The 14,662-nt window shown below is 41.9% G+C and overlaps 1 protein-coding gene across 3 annotated transcripts in view; it reads right to left on the reverse strand.

Moving 5' to 3' along the window:
• The window catches only part of EPN2 (epsin 2), a 45,711-nt gene that overhangs the window by 11,699 nt on the left and 19,350 nt on the right, over nt 1-14,662 (reverse strand). For all 3 annotated transcript variants that reach the window (XR_013957087.1, XM_080619868.1, XM_080619867.1), the window contains exons 2-5: nt 13,156-13,930; nt 2,651-2,763; nt 1,050-1,142; nt 622-778 (exon numbers count right to left, since the gene is read on the reverse strand). Coding sequence is in view for 2 of the 3 variants with exons in the window: in XM_080619868.1 (XP_080475994.1) it covers nt 622-778; nt 1,050-1,142; nt 2,651-2,763; nt 13,156-13,750 (958 nt within the window). In the remaining variant the exon portion in view is untranslated. The remainder of the gene's footprint in view (nt 1-621; nt 779-1,049; nt 1,143-2,650; nt 2,764-13,155; nt 13,931-14,662) is intronic.

The following is a 14,662-nucleotide window of genomic DNA, read 5'->3' on the forward strand; positions in this document are numbered from 1 at the left end:
AAAATAGTGGGCTTAACGGCTCTTTGAGGTGAGAAGCACTGGATCTTCCACTTCAGAAACAGATTCCATGAACTTAGTATCAAAAAGCTTATAAAACAGTGAGTATTTCAAGCGGTAATCTCTTTTTTTGTTTCTTTGGTATAAAAATCTCTATTTAAAAAATTTAATCCATTTGGTTCTGATGGCATACACACATCACATTTCACTAGGAGCAATTAAAGACACAGTAATGCAGATCTATGGTTTTCCCAACCACCGCACCCAGCCTAAGTACTACACTAAACACTGCCAAGAGCCTAACCCCATGACACTGGACACGACTAGAAAAGCATGAGTATCCCTCCAGTTGTTATTGCTCTACAAAGAACACGGAAGCTTCACTCGTCCTCTTCTTTGTTAAGCATACACAAAACCCAGCTGCTTCAAAAGAGCGCAACTTCCATTTGTTTCTGCTTGAAAATGAGTTAGGGAAACATTAGTTCCAGAGTATGGGAAACAATCAAACTGGATTAACACACTGTTGTTATCAAGCATGACACTGTACATTGAGAAACTTGAAAAAGCTCAACATTAAAAAGCAAGAAACTCCACTAAGCATTCCTTCCAGCACTTTATCCTTACCAAATGATTGCCATGGGTCAGAGGCAGTAGCTGCAACTGTGGATCCTCCCCAGGGATCAGTTTGGTTTGCAACAGCAGGAGGTCCCCAAGGCTCTGTTTTCTGTGGGGCCGGTGCCGACGAGGGCAGGGCATCCATTAGGTCCAACAAAGTGGTATGCTGAGGGCAGGAATAATCTGAGCTTTAATCAAGAGCATTAGCAACCCCAAGTACAAACCCATGAGAGTGAAGAAGCAATTCTTTAGTTTTTCCTTTTACACACCTGCATTGACTAGTAGTTTGAAATTTAACCCACATGGAAGAAAGCTTTAAGCTATACAACAAAGCAATTTCCCAAAAGCATAAAAGAGCTCAGTATTAAGCTATTTTTGTGTTACTGTATTTCAGCTTTTGGCAGCATAACCGGGAATTTCTTAGTCGAAGGCACTACCTCCTTCTTTTTGGGAATTTTAATTGTGTCTCTGCGACTCTCCTCCAGAGCCATCTGTAATCTCAGATCATCTCCGCGTCTGAGGCGCTCCTCCTGCAAAGGAAATCAACACTGTTGATATAGACCATTAGCCTAGACTGTGCTGTTTGCTCCCTCCAAGTGCCTGGCCCCCCTGGCAGGACTCTGCCAGGGAAGGCCTGGGCAGTACTCCCTGCCACTCTCAGAGCGCAGGCACGCACAGTGGGACCACTGGGAATATTTGCTCTAACTTGGACACAACACAAATGGGGGAGTGGAATTTGTGATTCCTGCCTCAAACAGAGGTCAGGAGCACGCTGACCCTGTTAACACCAGCATAACAGTGTGATCACAATCACTTGGCTGACTGAAGTTCACCCTTGTATTGTTTTATACCTAATGGAAAAGCTGTAACTTGAATGTTCTTAGAATTATAGAATCGCAGAATTGTTAGGGTTGGAATGCCAGGAACACCACAGAACTTAGAGTAAATATCCCGTCTCTAAACCACTGTGATGTTTCTAAGCATTCAAATCATCACTGAAGGACACAGGGATTTACAATTTAATCTTCCTGGCTTTTGTCAGCTTCCCTCCACACCTGAAGCAACAGTTACAAAGAACACTAAATGAATTCAACCAGCTATTTTGTAGGTTTCAAACATCTGTCAATTACCATGTTTGGGGCACATTCAACCACTTTAAATATCTTGGTTTGCACCACAGCTTTCAGAAGTTGACTAATTCCCTGCTTGGTATTTCCCTTGTGATTACGTTATGCTATTTCAACTGATCAGGTTCTGATTTTTATTCTCTTTGTTGCTCCATAATGACAAAGTTTACTGGGTGATAGTTTCCAAGCACAGAGGTACTAATGCTTAACATACAGCAGCAAGCTAAAGTTGTCACAGGAAGACTAAAATATCACAGATACTCAGCATAGCCAGCTTGAATCTTCACTCATAGCTGAGATTCAACAACTTTGTTATATGTATTAACATGCAGTAAACTTTATCGACAATTCCAGCATTTACTCCAAACTTCAGAATGAACCTCCTAAGAAATAATATGGATTACGTTACTGTGTTAAGTTACTGATACCTATATATCCTGGTAGATGAGGAGCCAAGTTACTTTAAATCAGGTTCTTTATATACTTTAGTACTTTTTGTCACCTTTCTGTTCCAATCTTAGAGAATGAACAGATTGTTCAAAATCTCATTCTAATCAGAATTCACTGACGTTCCTTATGCTGGCCCCATTAACGAAGGTTTTCAGGACTAGTCATGTTTTCAGTTCTTCCTAACTGAAAACATCTTCGGTAATGTGATGATTAACATCCTCCCACACAAAGTCTTCTTGCAAAGTGACTGTCATCTTCCACTAGTCTCAACAGCTCGGAGGCAGAAGTTACTTTAAAAAGAGATTTCAAAAGAACACAAAAGAGTAACATCTTCTAAAATGGCTTTTTTTTCTCTCTCTCTATTCCACCTGGAGCAAAGCCAAGCTGCCATTGAGAAAAAAACAGCACTGTAGCTCAACTAGAAAAGCACGGACACTTTGGAAACCTACACAGGCACTGACCTGCTCCGCCACTTCCCGGCTCATGGCCAGCGCCAGCTGCAGTTGGAGCTCCTCTTCTCCACTTGTCTGAGGCCGGGCCTGCTCAAGCTCTGAGGAAACTCGAGGGGATGTAGCTGTTGGGAGACAAACCCCAGCATATTTAACACACCAGATACCACAAAGATACAACAGGTTGGATTATTTCTTGGAGCAGAGCATCCCATTCCCACAGAGCCTTCTCGAAGGTCCCCAGCACCATGAGCTCCCTCAACCACCAGAGATAAAGCTCCAAGGGTGAGATTAACAAACCAGAACAATTAATCAAGGAAAACTTTCCAAGATGGTTCAATGTTCCTGGAAAACAAAGGCTTTTTGTGTTAGTGGGGCTGCAACATCAAGAAGTATCACCAACGAATGCTGGATACCCTGTCTCAGCGTTACCAGAGCTTCAAGAGACGACACATTGACTTAAAAACTATAGAATTCATCATTCAAGAAAACATTTGTTGGTGTTTCTTCCATCTTCCAACATCAGTAGGGATTTGCTGGGAGTTGGCCAACAGCAGGGTAAAACTGCATACCACCCACTTTTCTGCATAATAATACAGTCTTAATGGGATAGATAAAGAACTATTCTTAACTGCTAAGCAGGCTCCCAGGCAAACAAGCCCGCTATTCAGCCTCCAAATTCACAAGAATACTATACCATTCTCTGATAAGAAAAGAAAGTTTGGTGGATAGGTTAGGGGGTAGTTTAGGTTTTGGTTGTTTTTTCTTTGGATGAAGACCTCTATGAGCTCAGAATGAGCTGGTAATCCCCCCCACTCCTCAAATAACAGTCAAGCTAAAATACACCATTTCTCAATACACAAATCTCTTTCTGATGTTATCACCACAGGAGCATGCAGGAATTCCCATCCCAATGGGACAAAACTAGTAGGTTTGTCATTACACAGTCATTGAACATTTTTTGGTACTCTCAGGTAATTCTCTGGCATCCCAATCACTCACACAGAAATCTTCTCTTACTTCAGCATGTTTGTATCTAATGGTTGGAATAATTCATTAGTTTGACAAAATGTATCCTGGCTTTTAAGAAAAAGGAACCATATATTCAAACTAGGATGTCAAGTTAAAGAAATCAAGTTCTTTGTTAATAGGTCAGTTATTGAGCATGCAAAAACTTCCAAAACCAGTTTTTCAGACGCTACTTTAACTTCCAGTCTTGCTTCCTCCAAGGTTTTAGGTCAAAATGACATTACCAAACAAAAAGTGCCACCTTCTCTCTTATCCAGCAGACCAGAAGGAAGGGGACTCTCCATAAACAAGGACTGACCTTTCCTTTCCACCATACACTCAATGCGCCATCTCATCCCACTCCATTTCTAGAGGGACAAATTCATTTATCATCCAAGACAATTCTTCCACAGCGTGATCCTGGAAGCTCCAACCAGGCAAACTCCTTATTTCACCTAAAGACATTACTCATACCTCTATTCCATTACTTTTGCAAACTTTCTTACATAAAGTATCTAAATTTAGCCTGCTTAATGAGTACTTCTGCTCCAACGATCACAGACAGGCTCCCTATATATTATATGGACCATTGTAGACTTAAAGTAGGAATAAACAGGGCATCAGATAACAGGATGTTCGACAGCATGGAAAACACAACCTTCAAATGTTTGTAAAACTTGAATATGCTTAAATACAAGAATAAAGAGAATTAAAAAGAAAACACAAGGTTACCAAAAGGTAGCACATGACACACTGATTTCCTTCCTTTCCTTTGTCAGTCAAAAGGAGAAGTATGGGCACAGCAAAGCATTATCTGATGCTGAATAGGATGTTACTGTTAAGCAGAGGGTAGTGTAAGAACTGAAACACGTAAAGAACCAACTAAAGAGGAGATTTCATCATACTTCCCAGCACCAAGGAAGCTTACTAACAGTTTCTCAAGAACTGGCTTAAAGACCAACCTTCACAAAGATCACCTAATAAAGAAATGCAGAAGGCTCTAAGAGAGAAATAAAACTCATTTCTTTGATGCCCACCTCCTGCTGACTGGGGGCATCAACTGCAACTGACAGAGACGGAGAGAACTTACTTTAGTACTAACACCATAACTCTCAGCCACTCACCCCATACAGCTATTACTAACATGAGCACTGCTGCATCAAAGCATTAGTCAGATTTCATTTGACATACCAGAAATGAAGTCCAAGACAGATGATTTCAAAACAGAAATGATGTGGAAATGCTTCCCTTCTGAGCATAGCAAATATTTTATGTGTTTATCTTTGCAAAAAGAAGATTGAGCAGTTTAAGGCTGCTAAATAACACTATGCAGGGAGAAAAGCTATTTAGGATAAGAGGGCAAGAACTTAACGGTATAAATTGACCATGAATAAATTGGAGATGCTAATAGAAACAAGCTGCTTTTCAGCAGGAGTTACAGAAGAAGAGTCGTAACTGGTTTAAACCCCAAGCTGGATAAGCATACAAATGGGACACCACCACAGTCACCTGAGAACAGATAGCAACTGGCCTGTGATCAGGCAGGAGCCTTCTGCTTTCCTCTTTCTTCAGCTACATTTGTGGGAAGAATGTGATTTCCTGCCCCTTTTGAATAGACTTCTTCCATCTCTGTTGACATAACTACATTCAGCAGCAACTAAGAAGCTGATGACTTCAAAATTATGTGAAATAGGTTAATTTTGATGATTTTCCTCCCATTTCCACACAAAGGACTACTTAAAGTGCTCACCAGTGTTAGTTTTTAATGGCACATGGCATTTTTGCTCTAAAAAGCTGTGAGAAGAGGGGACTGCATCCTACTCCAAGCCTCTACTTGCCCTCCCACAGTGGGTCCTTGCCTCCAACTGTGCACAGGAAGGGCAGGCTTGCTTTGGCAGAGAGCTACATTACCTCACAGCTCCCAACAGAGACCAGCATTCAGGATCTAAACACAGATAATAAGGGGTCTCACAGATATAGCTTATTTCTTTTCACATCTAGGCTTTTCGGCAATTCATTCTCCTTGGCTTTATTAACTCTAGAAGGCACTTCAGAACTTGAAATTCTTCCTTGGGCCTCACATTAAAAAAAACACTGACAGATTAATCAGATGTGGGTTAATCAGGGCTGAAGGACCTCCCCTATGGAGCCAGGCTGAGAGAGCTGGGCTGCGTCAGCCTGGAGAAGAGAAGGCTCCTGAAGGGGAGACCTTAGAGCAGCTCCAGTGCCTAAAGGGGCTGCAGGAAACCTGGAGAGGGGCTTGGGACAAGGGCCTGTAGGGACAGGCCAAGGGGAATGGCTTTAACCTGCCAGGGGGGAGACTGAGATGAGCCCTTAGGCAGAAGCTCTTCCCTGTGAGGGTGCTGAGGCGCTGGCACAGGGTGCCCAGAGAAGCTGTGGCTGCCCCATCCCTGGCAGTGTTCAAGGCCAGGTTGGACACAGGGGCTTGGAGCAAGCTGCTCTAGTGGAAGGTGTCCCTGCCCATAGCAGGAGGTTGGAATTAGATAAGCTTTAAGGTCCCTTCCAACACAAACCAGTCTGTGATTAAAATGTTGCTGGTTTACATCTAAAGTTCTGCAGGGGTTATAAAACCATCTACATTAAATAGCTGACAGCATATTTTCTGCAAAAGGATTAAGGCAAATTTAAAACACTCTTCTTGAGAGTAACCTGGTTTATCCAGCAACTTCCCTCCTGAATTCCTACAGTATTATAAATGTCTTTCTATGCTGGCCTCATCCTGCATTAACGTTTTAATTGCAAGGGTCTAGCATAAAGGTTATTGCCTTAGTAACAGTATCGCTGCAGCACAAAGAATCTCTTATCCCCCAGCACATGACAGTTAACTCAGATGTTTATGTAAGATCGGCCTCAATAGATCAATTCTGACCTGCTAAGCCCTGCTTTGTTGCTGCTCGGAGAATTTGGAGATCCTGGTCCCCTCAAGGCTGCTCAGAAGCATCTGTGTGGGGATCTGCTTGAGCAGGGATCCACAGCACCCGGCTGCCTGCTCAAGACACTGGCAGCAGTGCAAAGAAATGATTTCCAATCTCAGTTAATCACTAAAGCAGGATTCTGCCCCACCATCTGTCTCTAGTACAGGCTATGATGTCTTTCAGACATATCTACTGGTAATTTTCTGTATTTTTGGCTATATTAAGAGCCCTCTGTAGATGTCTATACGTTTGGTTAAGTTAGTGACTTGAAGTGCATATATACAGTTCACAGCTACAAAGCAGAGCTGTTGCCTGCCTTAAACGATAAAGACCAATCCCAGCATAAAAATCAGACTGGGTAGTTTAGAATCATGGAATGGTTTGGGTTGGAAGGGACCTTAAAGCTCATCCAGTTTCACCTCCTGCCATGGGCAGGGCCACCTCCACCAGAGCAGGTTGCTCCAAACCCCATCCAACCTGGACACATATGATTTTCATTCACAAGTGTGCATTTGGTGTTTTGGGGTGGCTGGATTTTTGTGTCACTCCAGACCAGGTGATGGCACAGAGTGACACGCAAAATAAGCTTCCTCATTTGCATTTCTTTGGAACAGCAGTTGGTTCTTAGTCACATTTCTTCACATAGAAAAGCTGCTTCCTCACTCAATGGGTACGCCTACAGAGGTAGACAAAACCAAAGCTGACTTGAAAAATTAGAGTAATATCAAGGGAAGAACTTAGAAACTGACAGCAATTCACTTGGGAACCAAGTGGAGAACCCATTTATTTGTCTTCAACTGAAAGAACATTCAAATAAAGATGGGATACTTTCAAAAAGCCAATCTAACCTCCCAGATTATGAAAGGGCACCTGCAAGCTGCTTCATCTAGAGGGAATTGTGTACTGCACCTTTCCACTGGGAATCAGAGACCTTTCAAACACAAGAAGAGAACTACTAGCACCCCTTAATGTGACGAGGTGGAGCGTATCAGCTTCACTGCATGATTTCTAATTGCACTGAAGCAGAGCATTTCTGAAACTCATTTAATGCTGAACAAATCCTTCAGCTTTGGTTGAAGAGCACTTTTTCTCTCAGGTGATCCCTGTGCTCTTCTTAATAGTCAGATAATTCACTGCAACTCCAGAAGCCTGGTTACACTGATAGCAGCTCCCACCTTTACTTAGAGCACCAGAAAAACAGAAGTGTGAGGAGAGTATTAAATCAGGTTGTCAAGTGACGTCTGATGGGTAACACAGAAGTCTACCACATTCCTTTAACACCTCTAACTACAGAAATCATCCACGCAGCACATCCAGATTCATTGCTGGATGATATACCATATATTCCCTGACTGAAATGGGAGACCTGAGATGCATTCCAACCTGCAAAGATACAGAACACAAAAAAACCTAACCAAAGCTTTAAAAAGAGCATTCTGAATTTCCTACAGTGTCAAACCCAAGTCATTCCTCTGCATTATTCTGCACCCCAAGCAAAAGGGAGACAAAGCTGAAATAAATGACTGAACACAAACTTGCTGATGTTTCACAAAGCTGTTTTTAAACGAGTCAACTTAATGGGAATAATCATTGGAAATATTAAAACCTGTTCTTTCTACTGAAGAAAACTGCTCCCAAAATCTTCATAGGTAAGGTGAACAGACTTGGTATTCCCCAAGACCCATAAAAGTCCTTTTCACTCCATCTTTCACTAATCTTTTATCAACCAGGCTGTATGTATAATGGATCTGATTTCCCAGCCAAGCAGCCTCCCTCTGGACAAAGTGCTCTTCTCAAACCAGGTCACACTGTGCACGTTGTTCCTACCCTGCTGCAGTTGTGTAAATGGAATCTGGAAGTTAAAACACACCCCCATCTTGCTCTGCCAACGTTTCGAAGTGCAGCCCAAACCCAAGGCAGCAGATGGCCAAAGGAAAGGAAAGGACATGGGTACAACCCAAAGTAACACAAGGAGGTCCTGGTCTAGGCATAATAGGATTGGACCTCTCCAAAAAGCAGGGCTTCAGTAAACTTGGTTTTAAAACATGAAAGTAGTACAGGGAGAGGACCAGCATTTCCCAGGGATCCTTTAAAGCTGAAGCACACTATCTCTGGGGGCAGGGATGCCAAGGAATTGGCTTTGTCAGTCACTTCCCTCGAAGAAGAGTATGTTTTCCATCACTTTTCTGACTCCTGCAACAACCCAGCCATGGGGAGCTGCAGCAGAATGCATTGCTGCTTCCTGAGCAACCCCAACTGGGACAACTCAGAGCATTCCAACAGGATAAAGGACTTCATCAAGACCAGTAAACTCCAAATGCACTCCCCGGCATGAAACAGCATCACTGTTGAGACTCAAGAGGTCTATATTAAGAACACCCTACTTTTCCCTATGCCGCCATAAATCCAGAATCCTATTTAAGTGGTCAGCTGTAGATGAAATAAGGCTAATGACAAGAGGTTTCCAACACTGGGTGACTAGCATAAAGACAATATTTAGATACAAAATCAGATTGAAGACAGAGAACTAACTACTGCCCCAGAAGATCTCAGATATTGACCTCATATTCCGTCCTCTCCCCAACAGATTTGTTTCAGCACGACACAAGAACATTCCTTTAAGATGAAATAAAACCTGCTATCAGATTTCATGCAATTCCACACAACTTTCACATTTTCCAAAAGAAATACAAACTTCTATGTATTTTGTCATGGCATATTTAATAGCTCCTTATGTAAATATATATACTGCTGTTGGCTTAACGCAGGAAGACAGCCAACTGTCCCCAGTATGTTGACAACATGGAGGCTGGGAGGAGCTTTATTTTGGTTCAGCTTTACAATCACTCTCTTGGCTTCAATTCACAGATTACGAGACCAGATAGCAAAGCCATAGCGATACTTCTACAAATGTTTGCATTGATAGTGAGTAATAAAGCACTCCCTAGAATTACGCAAGCTTTACAGCACACAGCTCTTCAGGGCCAACAAAGCCATCAAGGCAAAGCTTTGGGGGAAAGGATTTTATTAAAACCTCTCAGACTTCACCATTTCACTTTCCATGGATTCTAAAGGATTGTTGGAGATGAGATGAAAATATCAGACAGGAGACAGGGAGAAATGTCCTTATTTACCAGTGTGTCCTGCCTGCAGCAGCGCAGGATGATGGTGCATCAGTCAAGAGATCCTTTTCCATCTTGAATTCTGGACAGGCTATCCATACTGCTTTTATTTTCTCATAAAGGAGAAATCTGGGACACAAAGACCAGCAATTCTACAAGAAAACCTTTCTGGCTCAACATCAAATACAAAACCTCATTCTTATATGCACTGTTGGACACCAGCTTAAGGAGCTAGAGAAGAGCAGTAGTTTGATGCTTACAGCCAATGCTATACAGTGAGCTAATGCAACACCCTGAAGAAATGGAATAAAAATAGGTCCACTGATGTACCTAATATTGCACTTTGAGTAACTGACAGAAGGAGGAAAAGATCCCTCACACACAATCCAGACATGTTATCCTCTGGAACTTACTTGCTCCCCTAGTGATCTGTTCTGGAGAAACCATTAAGCTCTTCCAGCGAGCTCAAGCTGCTTTTCTTCAGCGGGAAAGTGTCAAAAAAAGAGGAGATTTTATAGCCAAACACAACCTTTTCAAGTAAGGGGAATGCATTCCCAAAACCTGCAATCCCCACCCAATGCATCCAGCAAGGAACAGAAGTAAAACACGCTAATACCAAACCACTAAGAGATGAAACATTTCATTTCGCTCTGGTGGTGAACAGGCTGTTGTTAAAACTTTCCCAAACTTCATTTCTAGTTGAATGTTCCTAAGACATGCTCAACATTTAGCAAAGAGGGTGGATGTACATTTTTAATAGGCAAATCTCATGCTATAGGTTGCAAATCTAAATGCCTCTGATCTCCTCTTCAAAGGCTCAGAGGAATGAAAGAGAATTCTGCCAGAATACACAGTACAGCAACCGCATCTTAGTACTGTTATAAGGAGAGGATTTCCCAGGAGCTCAGCATAACTTAATGCCTTTTAAGTATTATACCCAATCCACATTTTCAGAACAAAAAAAGGCCCTCATTCTAGAATAAAACAGAACAGGATGGATACAATCTTTTTCACTTCAAATAATGAAAAGCATCTTTTCCGTTAAATTTAGAAGGCACAAGAATAACAAGAATTTATGTAAGAGATTAAAGGTCTGGATTTTGATGAAAGTCCTTTCCTTGTTTCCTCAGATGAAGGATAAAGTTTCCCATTATCAGAAGCACTTAGCACAGCTGTTTTGTAAGGTGCTGGGTTGCTTTGCTAAACTCAATTAAACCATAGAAGAACCATTAGAACGTCAAAAGATATAGATCATAAAAACTAACAATCATCTGCCTTTTTGCTGATAGAGACTTCAGTCCAGGGGAGTCTACAACAGGGGAAGAACCCAAAGGGAAAAACAACCCTGAGATTTCTAAAGCTTCTTAGGTACACACTTATGGGGTAGGAGAAAGATTAAGAAATCATTACCTCAAAAGCAATCCTGCAATGAGAGATATACATCAAAGTCATCCGCAGGCAAATGAGAGTATCCAGTAAATCAACACCCTGTGCTGACAGAATAACCATACTTGCTTCTTGACATCTCGGCCCCCATCACAATCCTTACAGTATCCACGGAACATCAATTCAGGAACACACCCTGCATTGCTTAATCCCTGCTGTGAGGAACAGTTTGAAGCCTCTGGTAGCATTTAACATGACAAGCAATAGCTACATGCACTAATTACAGTTAAGACCTGGTGAAGAAATAACCCTGTGGAACAAACCGAAGGTGTGCTCAGCAAACCTTAGTGACTATTATTGCAATCCATCAGTATAAGTTAAAAGCAACATTATTTCAAGCTAGCTCTTAAATTAAGAATTTTTGTTGCAGTCTATAGAGCTACAGACCTCAAAAACCAAAAATGCTATTGCTGTCATAACAACATATATGTTCTCCTTTAAAAATCCACACTGAATCAATGCTCATGTGTGGTTACTACAGAAAAACTATGATGTTTGTTAATCCACTGCTCATTACAATGAACATTCACATACCTGGAAACTTTGATGCACTTTTTTGGAACCCTGTATCCTAAAAGTATCTCCTTTTGAAACAACTTTTCCTGCTCTTCTCCACAGTTTCACATGGACAGAGATTTTCCTCACCTCTAGCTTCATTTGTCCTGCTACATCCTATTGCCTTCCACGGAAACCCACGTTGAGGGTACTGACCCCATCATCCAGGGGTTTATAATTTGAGCAGCTCTTTGGGACACAGGACATGACAAACTGCAGATTCTTCCAACTGGTGCTCAATCGATTCCCCACACTGGCTCAGTTACAGTTCTCCACACACTATAAGCATTCATTTAAAGACAAGATTTTTCCTTCAGAATTAGACCACAACCACTGACATTCCAGCCAAAGCAGCTTTCATCAGATCATTACTTATATTAAGAAGGATTTAGTGCCAAATCAGGCCTCTTCCTAACATGACAGGCAGTTCCCCTCAAGCAGTGTTATAAAGAATCCATTCTTCCCACATCACTGTATTAAGTTTTTAAGAATGAAACACAGTGTTTAGTACTGATACTCGCACAGCAATTGCTGATAGTCTAAATATTTAACCATAAGACACATTCAAAGCATTACTACTCTACGAACCGCTGGGCAAGCAATAAAGGAAATTAAACACGGATACTCTTCCCAAAGTAAAATAGCAGCATCAGAAAGAAAGTAGCAAAATGATGCAGGAAATACTTTGTAGTTCTCATTTCTTGAATTATACCTAAAGAACTCAATAGAACAAGTTTTCAAGTACTTTTAAAACCAGAAACAACCAAACCAAAATCAATTCACAATCTCCCTACTGGGACTGGCGGTTTATCACATCAAACACTGGAACGTGTTCTCAAAAGCAGCTTGACAATGCTACCTAGGGGAACTGACAGTAAACAACTGCTTTTTAAACTGATGCACATCAATACACACATCCTCTCCAAAACAAATATTTAACCAGTCATTTGAAGAGACATTAGTGCCACTGAGCAGACCTACAGAGACTCAGCCGGTGCAAAAAGCTCCTTGCAGTCAGCATACTAATCCTCCGAGTAGGCACTATTTACTCTCCTGCCCAAAAGCAAATCAGAATCATAGAATCAACTGGGTTGGAAAAGACCTTTAAGATCATCACATCAAACCTTCACACCAGCACCGCCAAGGCCACCACTAAACCATGTCACTGAGGGAATCATCTACACAGTTTGTGAACACCTGCAGGGACGGTGACTCCACCCTGGGCACCCTGTTCCAATGCCTGAGCATTTTCCCATTTCTGGGAAAGAAATTGTTCCTAATATCCAACCTAAATTTCCCCTTGTGCAGCTTGAGACTGTTTCCTCTTCTCCTATCCCTTGTTCCTTCAGCGAAGAAACCAGCCACCACCAGGTAGTCATAGAGAGTACAAAATCTCTCAAAAGAAAAGAAAAGAAAGAAAACCCTCTTTTGTCTAAGTATTTGTACTTACAGCCATGGTAAGATGCTGGGGATCCTCCAGACTTTCCGTACTCTTGCTCTGAGTAGCTGGTGGATAGGTTTGGCTGACTGGAGCCACGGCCAAAGGTGATCTGATTGCTACCCACTCCAGTGGCCACCTGAGCCATGCGTTCTTTGGTCTTCAGAGCTTGGGCCCTCTCTGTCTTGAGTCGCTCATCATCCTTCAGAAGAGAGACCAGCTGCTTGGATTTCTCCCTCACATTGATGCCCTGGTCTTTACCATCTCGATCAATATATTGAAAATCTTTCAATGTCTGGATAGCAAAAATATTCTCTTTACACTGCTGCGCCACTCGCTCCGAACCAGTTTTAATCAGGTAATCTAAGAGAGTCAGGGCCTTGTACACATGTCGCCAGTTCTTGCCGTGGTCATTCAGTCGTTTCCAGATCATGCTCATAATCTCAGAAAAGGCCACCACATTGTAAGTCAGATCTGCTATTTCAGTCATGAGCGAACTGGAAGGACCCCATGGGTCATTGGAAGTTGCTTCCCTAACTTTTATTTCGGCCTCTGAATAATTGTTCACGATGTTCTTCATCTGTCGCCTAATAGACGAAGTCGTCATCTTTATTTCCCTTTTTAGGAAGGCAGATCCCAGAACACAAACAAGAAAAGGGCTATATCTGCTCTTCTATCAATGCTTCTGCACTGAGAGGGCTCCGGATCAGTGGCTTATTTGTAACACGTTCCACTACAATCATTTCCTCTCTTCAAGAGAATGACACAAGAAAATGAGAATCATGACCTGCGTAAGGAAAGAAAACAACACACGTTAGTTGGGTCTTTAATTGTTCCTACATGGAAAGCAACCTACAGAACTCTAGGAAAATTACTCAGAAGTGTAACTGACGGATTTCCTCCTTGAATTTCTTCTAGACATTTGATTTTGGAAACTATTCTTCTTCTCACAAGTAATACTAAACACTTCAGATTACAAACCTGAACAAAACCAAGGCAAGAAGGTGTCCAGGCTTATGCAAATGCCAAATTCTATAAGCAAAACAGAAACCAAGTCCAAGAAATCACTTAGTGATTCGGTTTCCAACATGGTAAAACCTACCTAGGACTTTTAATTACAGAAATTACCATGCTGGCTTGTAGAGAGGTGAAACTACAATAGAAATTCCATGCTTAGCAGCTATTAGCTTCCCTCTAGTTGACAACTGCAGTCTGCCACCGCGGCTGCAGGAATCCGAGTACTGAGAGAATAAGCAAACTGCTCCAAAATTAACCAAGCTATACCTGAAACCTCATGTTAGCTTAAGGCACACTCAGTATCAGGGCAGAGATCTTGAAGAAGGCTCTGCATTCAGTTGAGACACAGTGAAATGAGCACCAGAACAACACCCTCCAACTGAAGGTGACCTTTAAATGCTAAGCAGATTAGAGGAGAAGTTCTTTTTCCAAATGCATTTACTTTGTATGTTTGACAATGCTCAGGACATCCACAGCTTCTGCTCTGTGTGTCTTCCACACA

This window comes from Psittacula echo, assembly GCF_963264785.1.
Source record: "Psittacula echo genome assembly, chromosome: 5".
NCBI lineage: Eukaryota > Metazoa > Chordata > Aves > Psittaciformes > Psittacidae > Psittacula > Psittacula echo.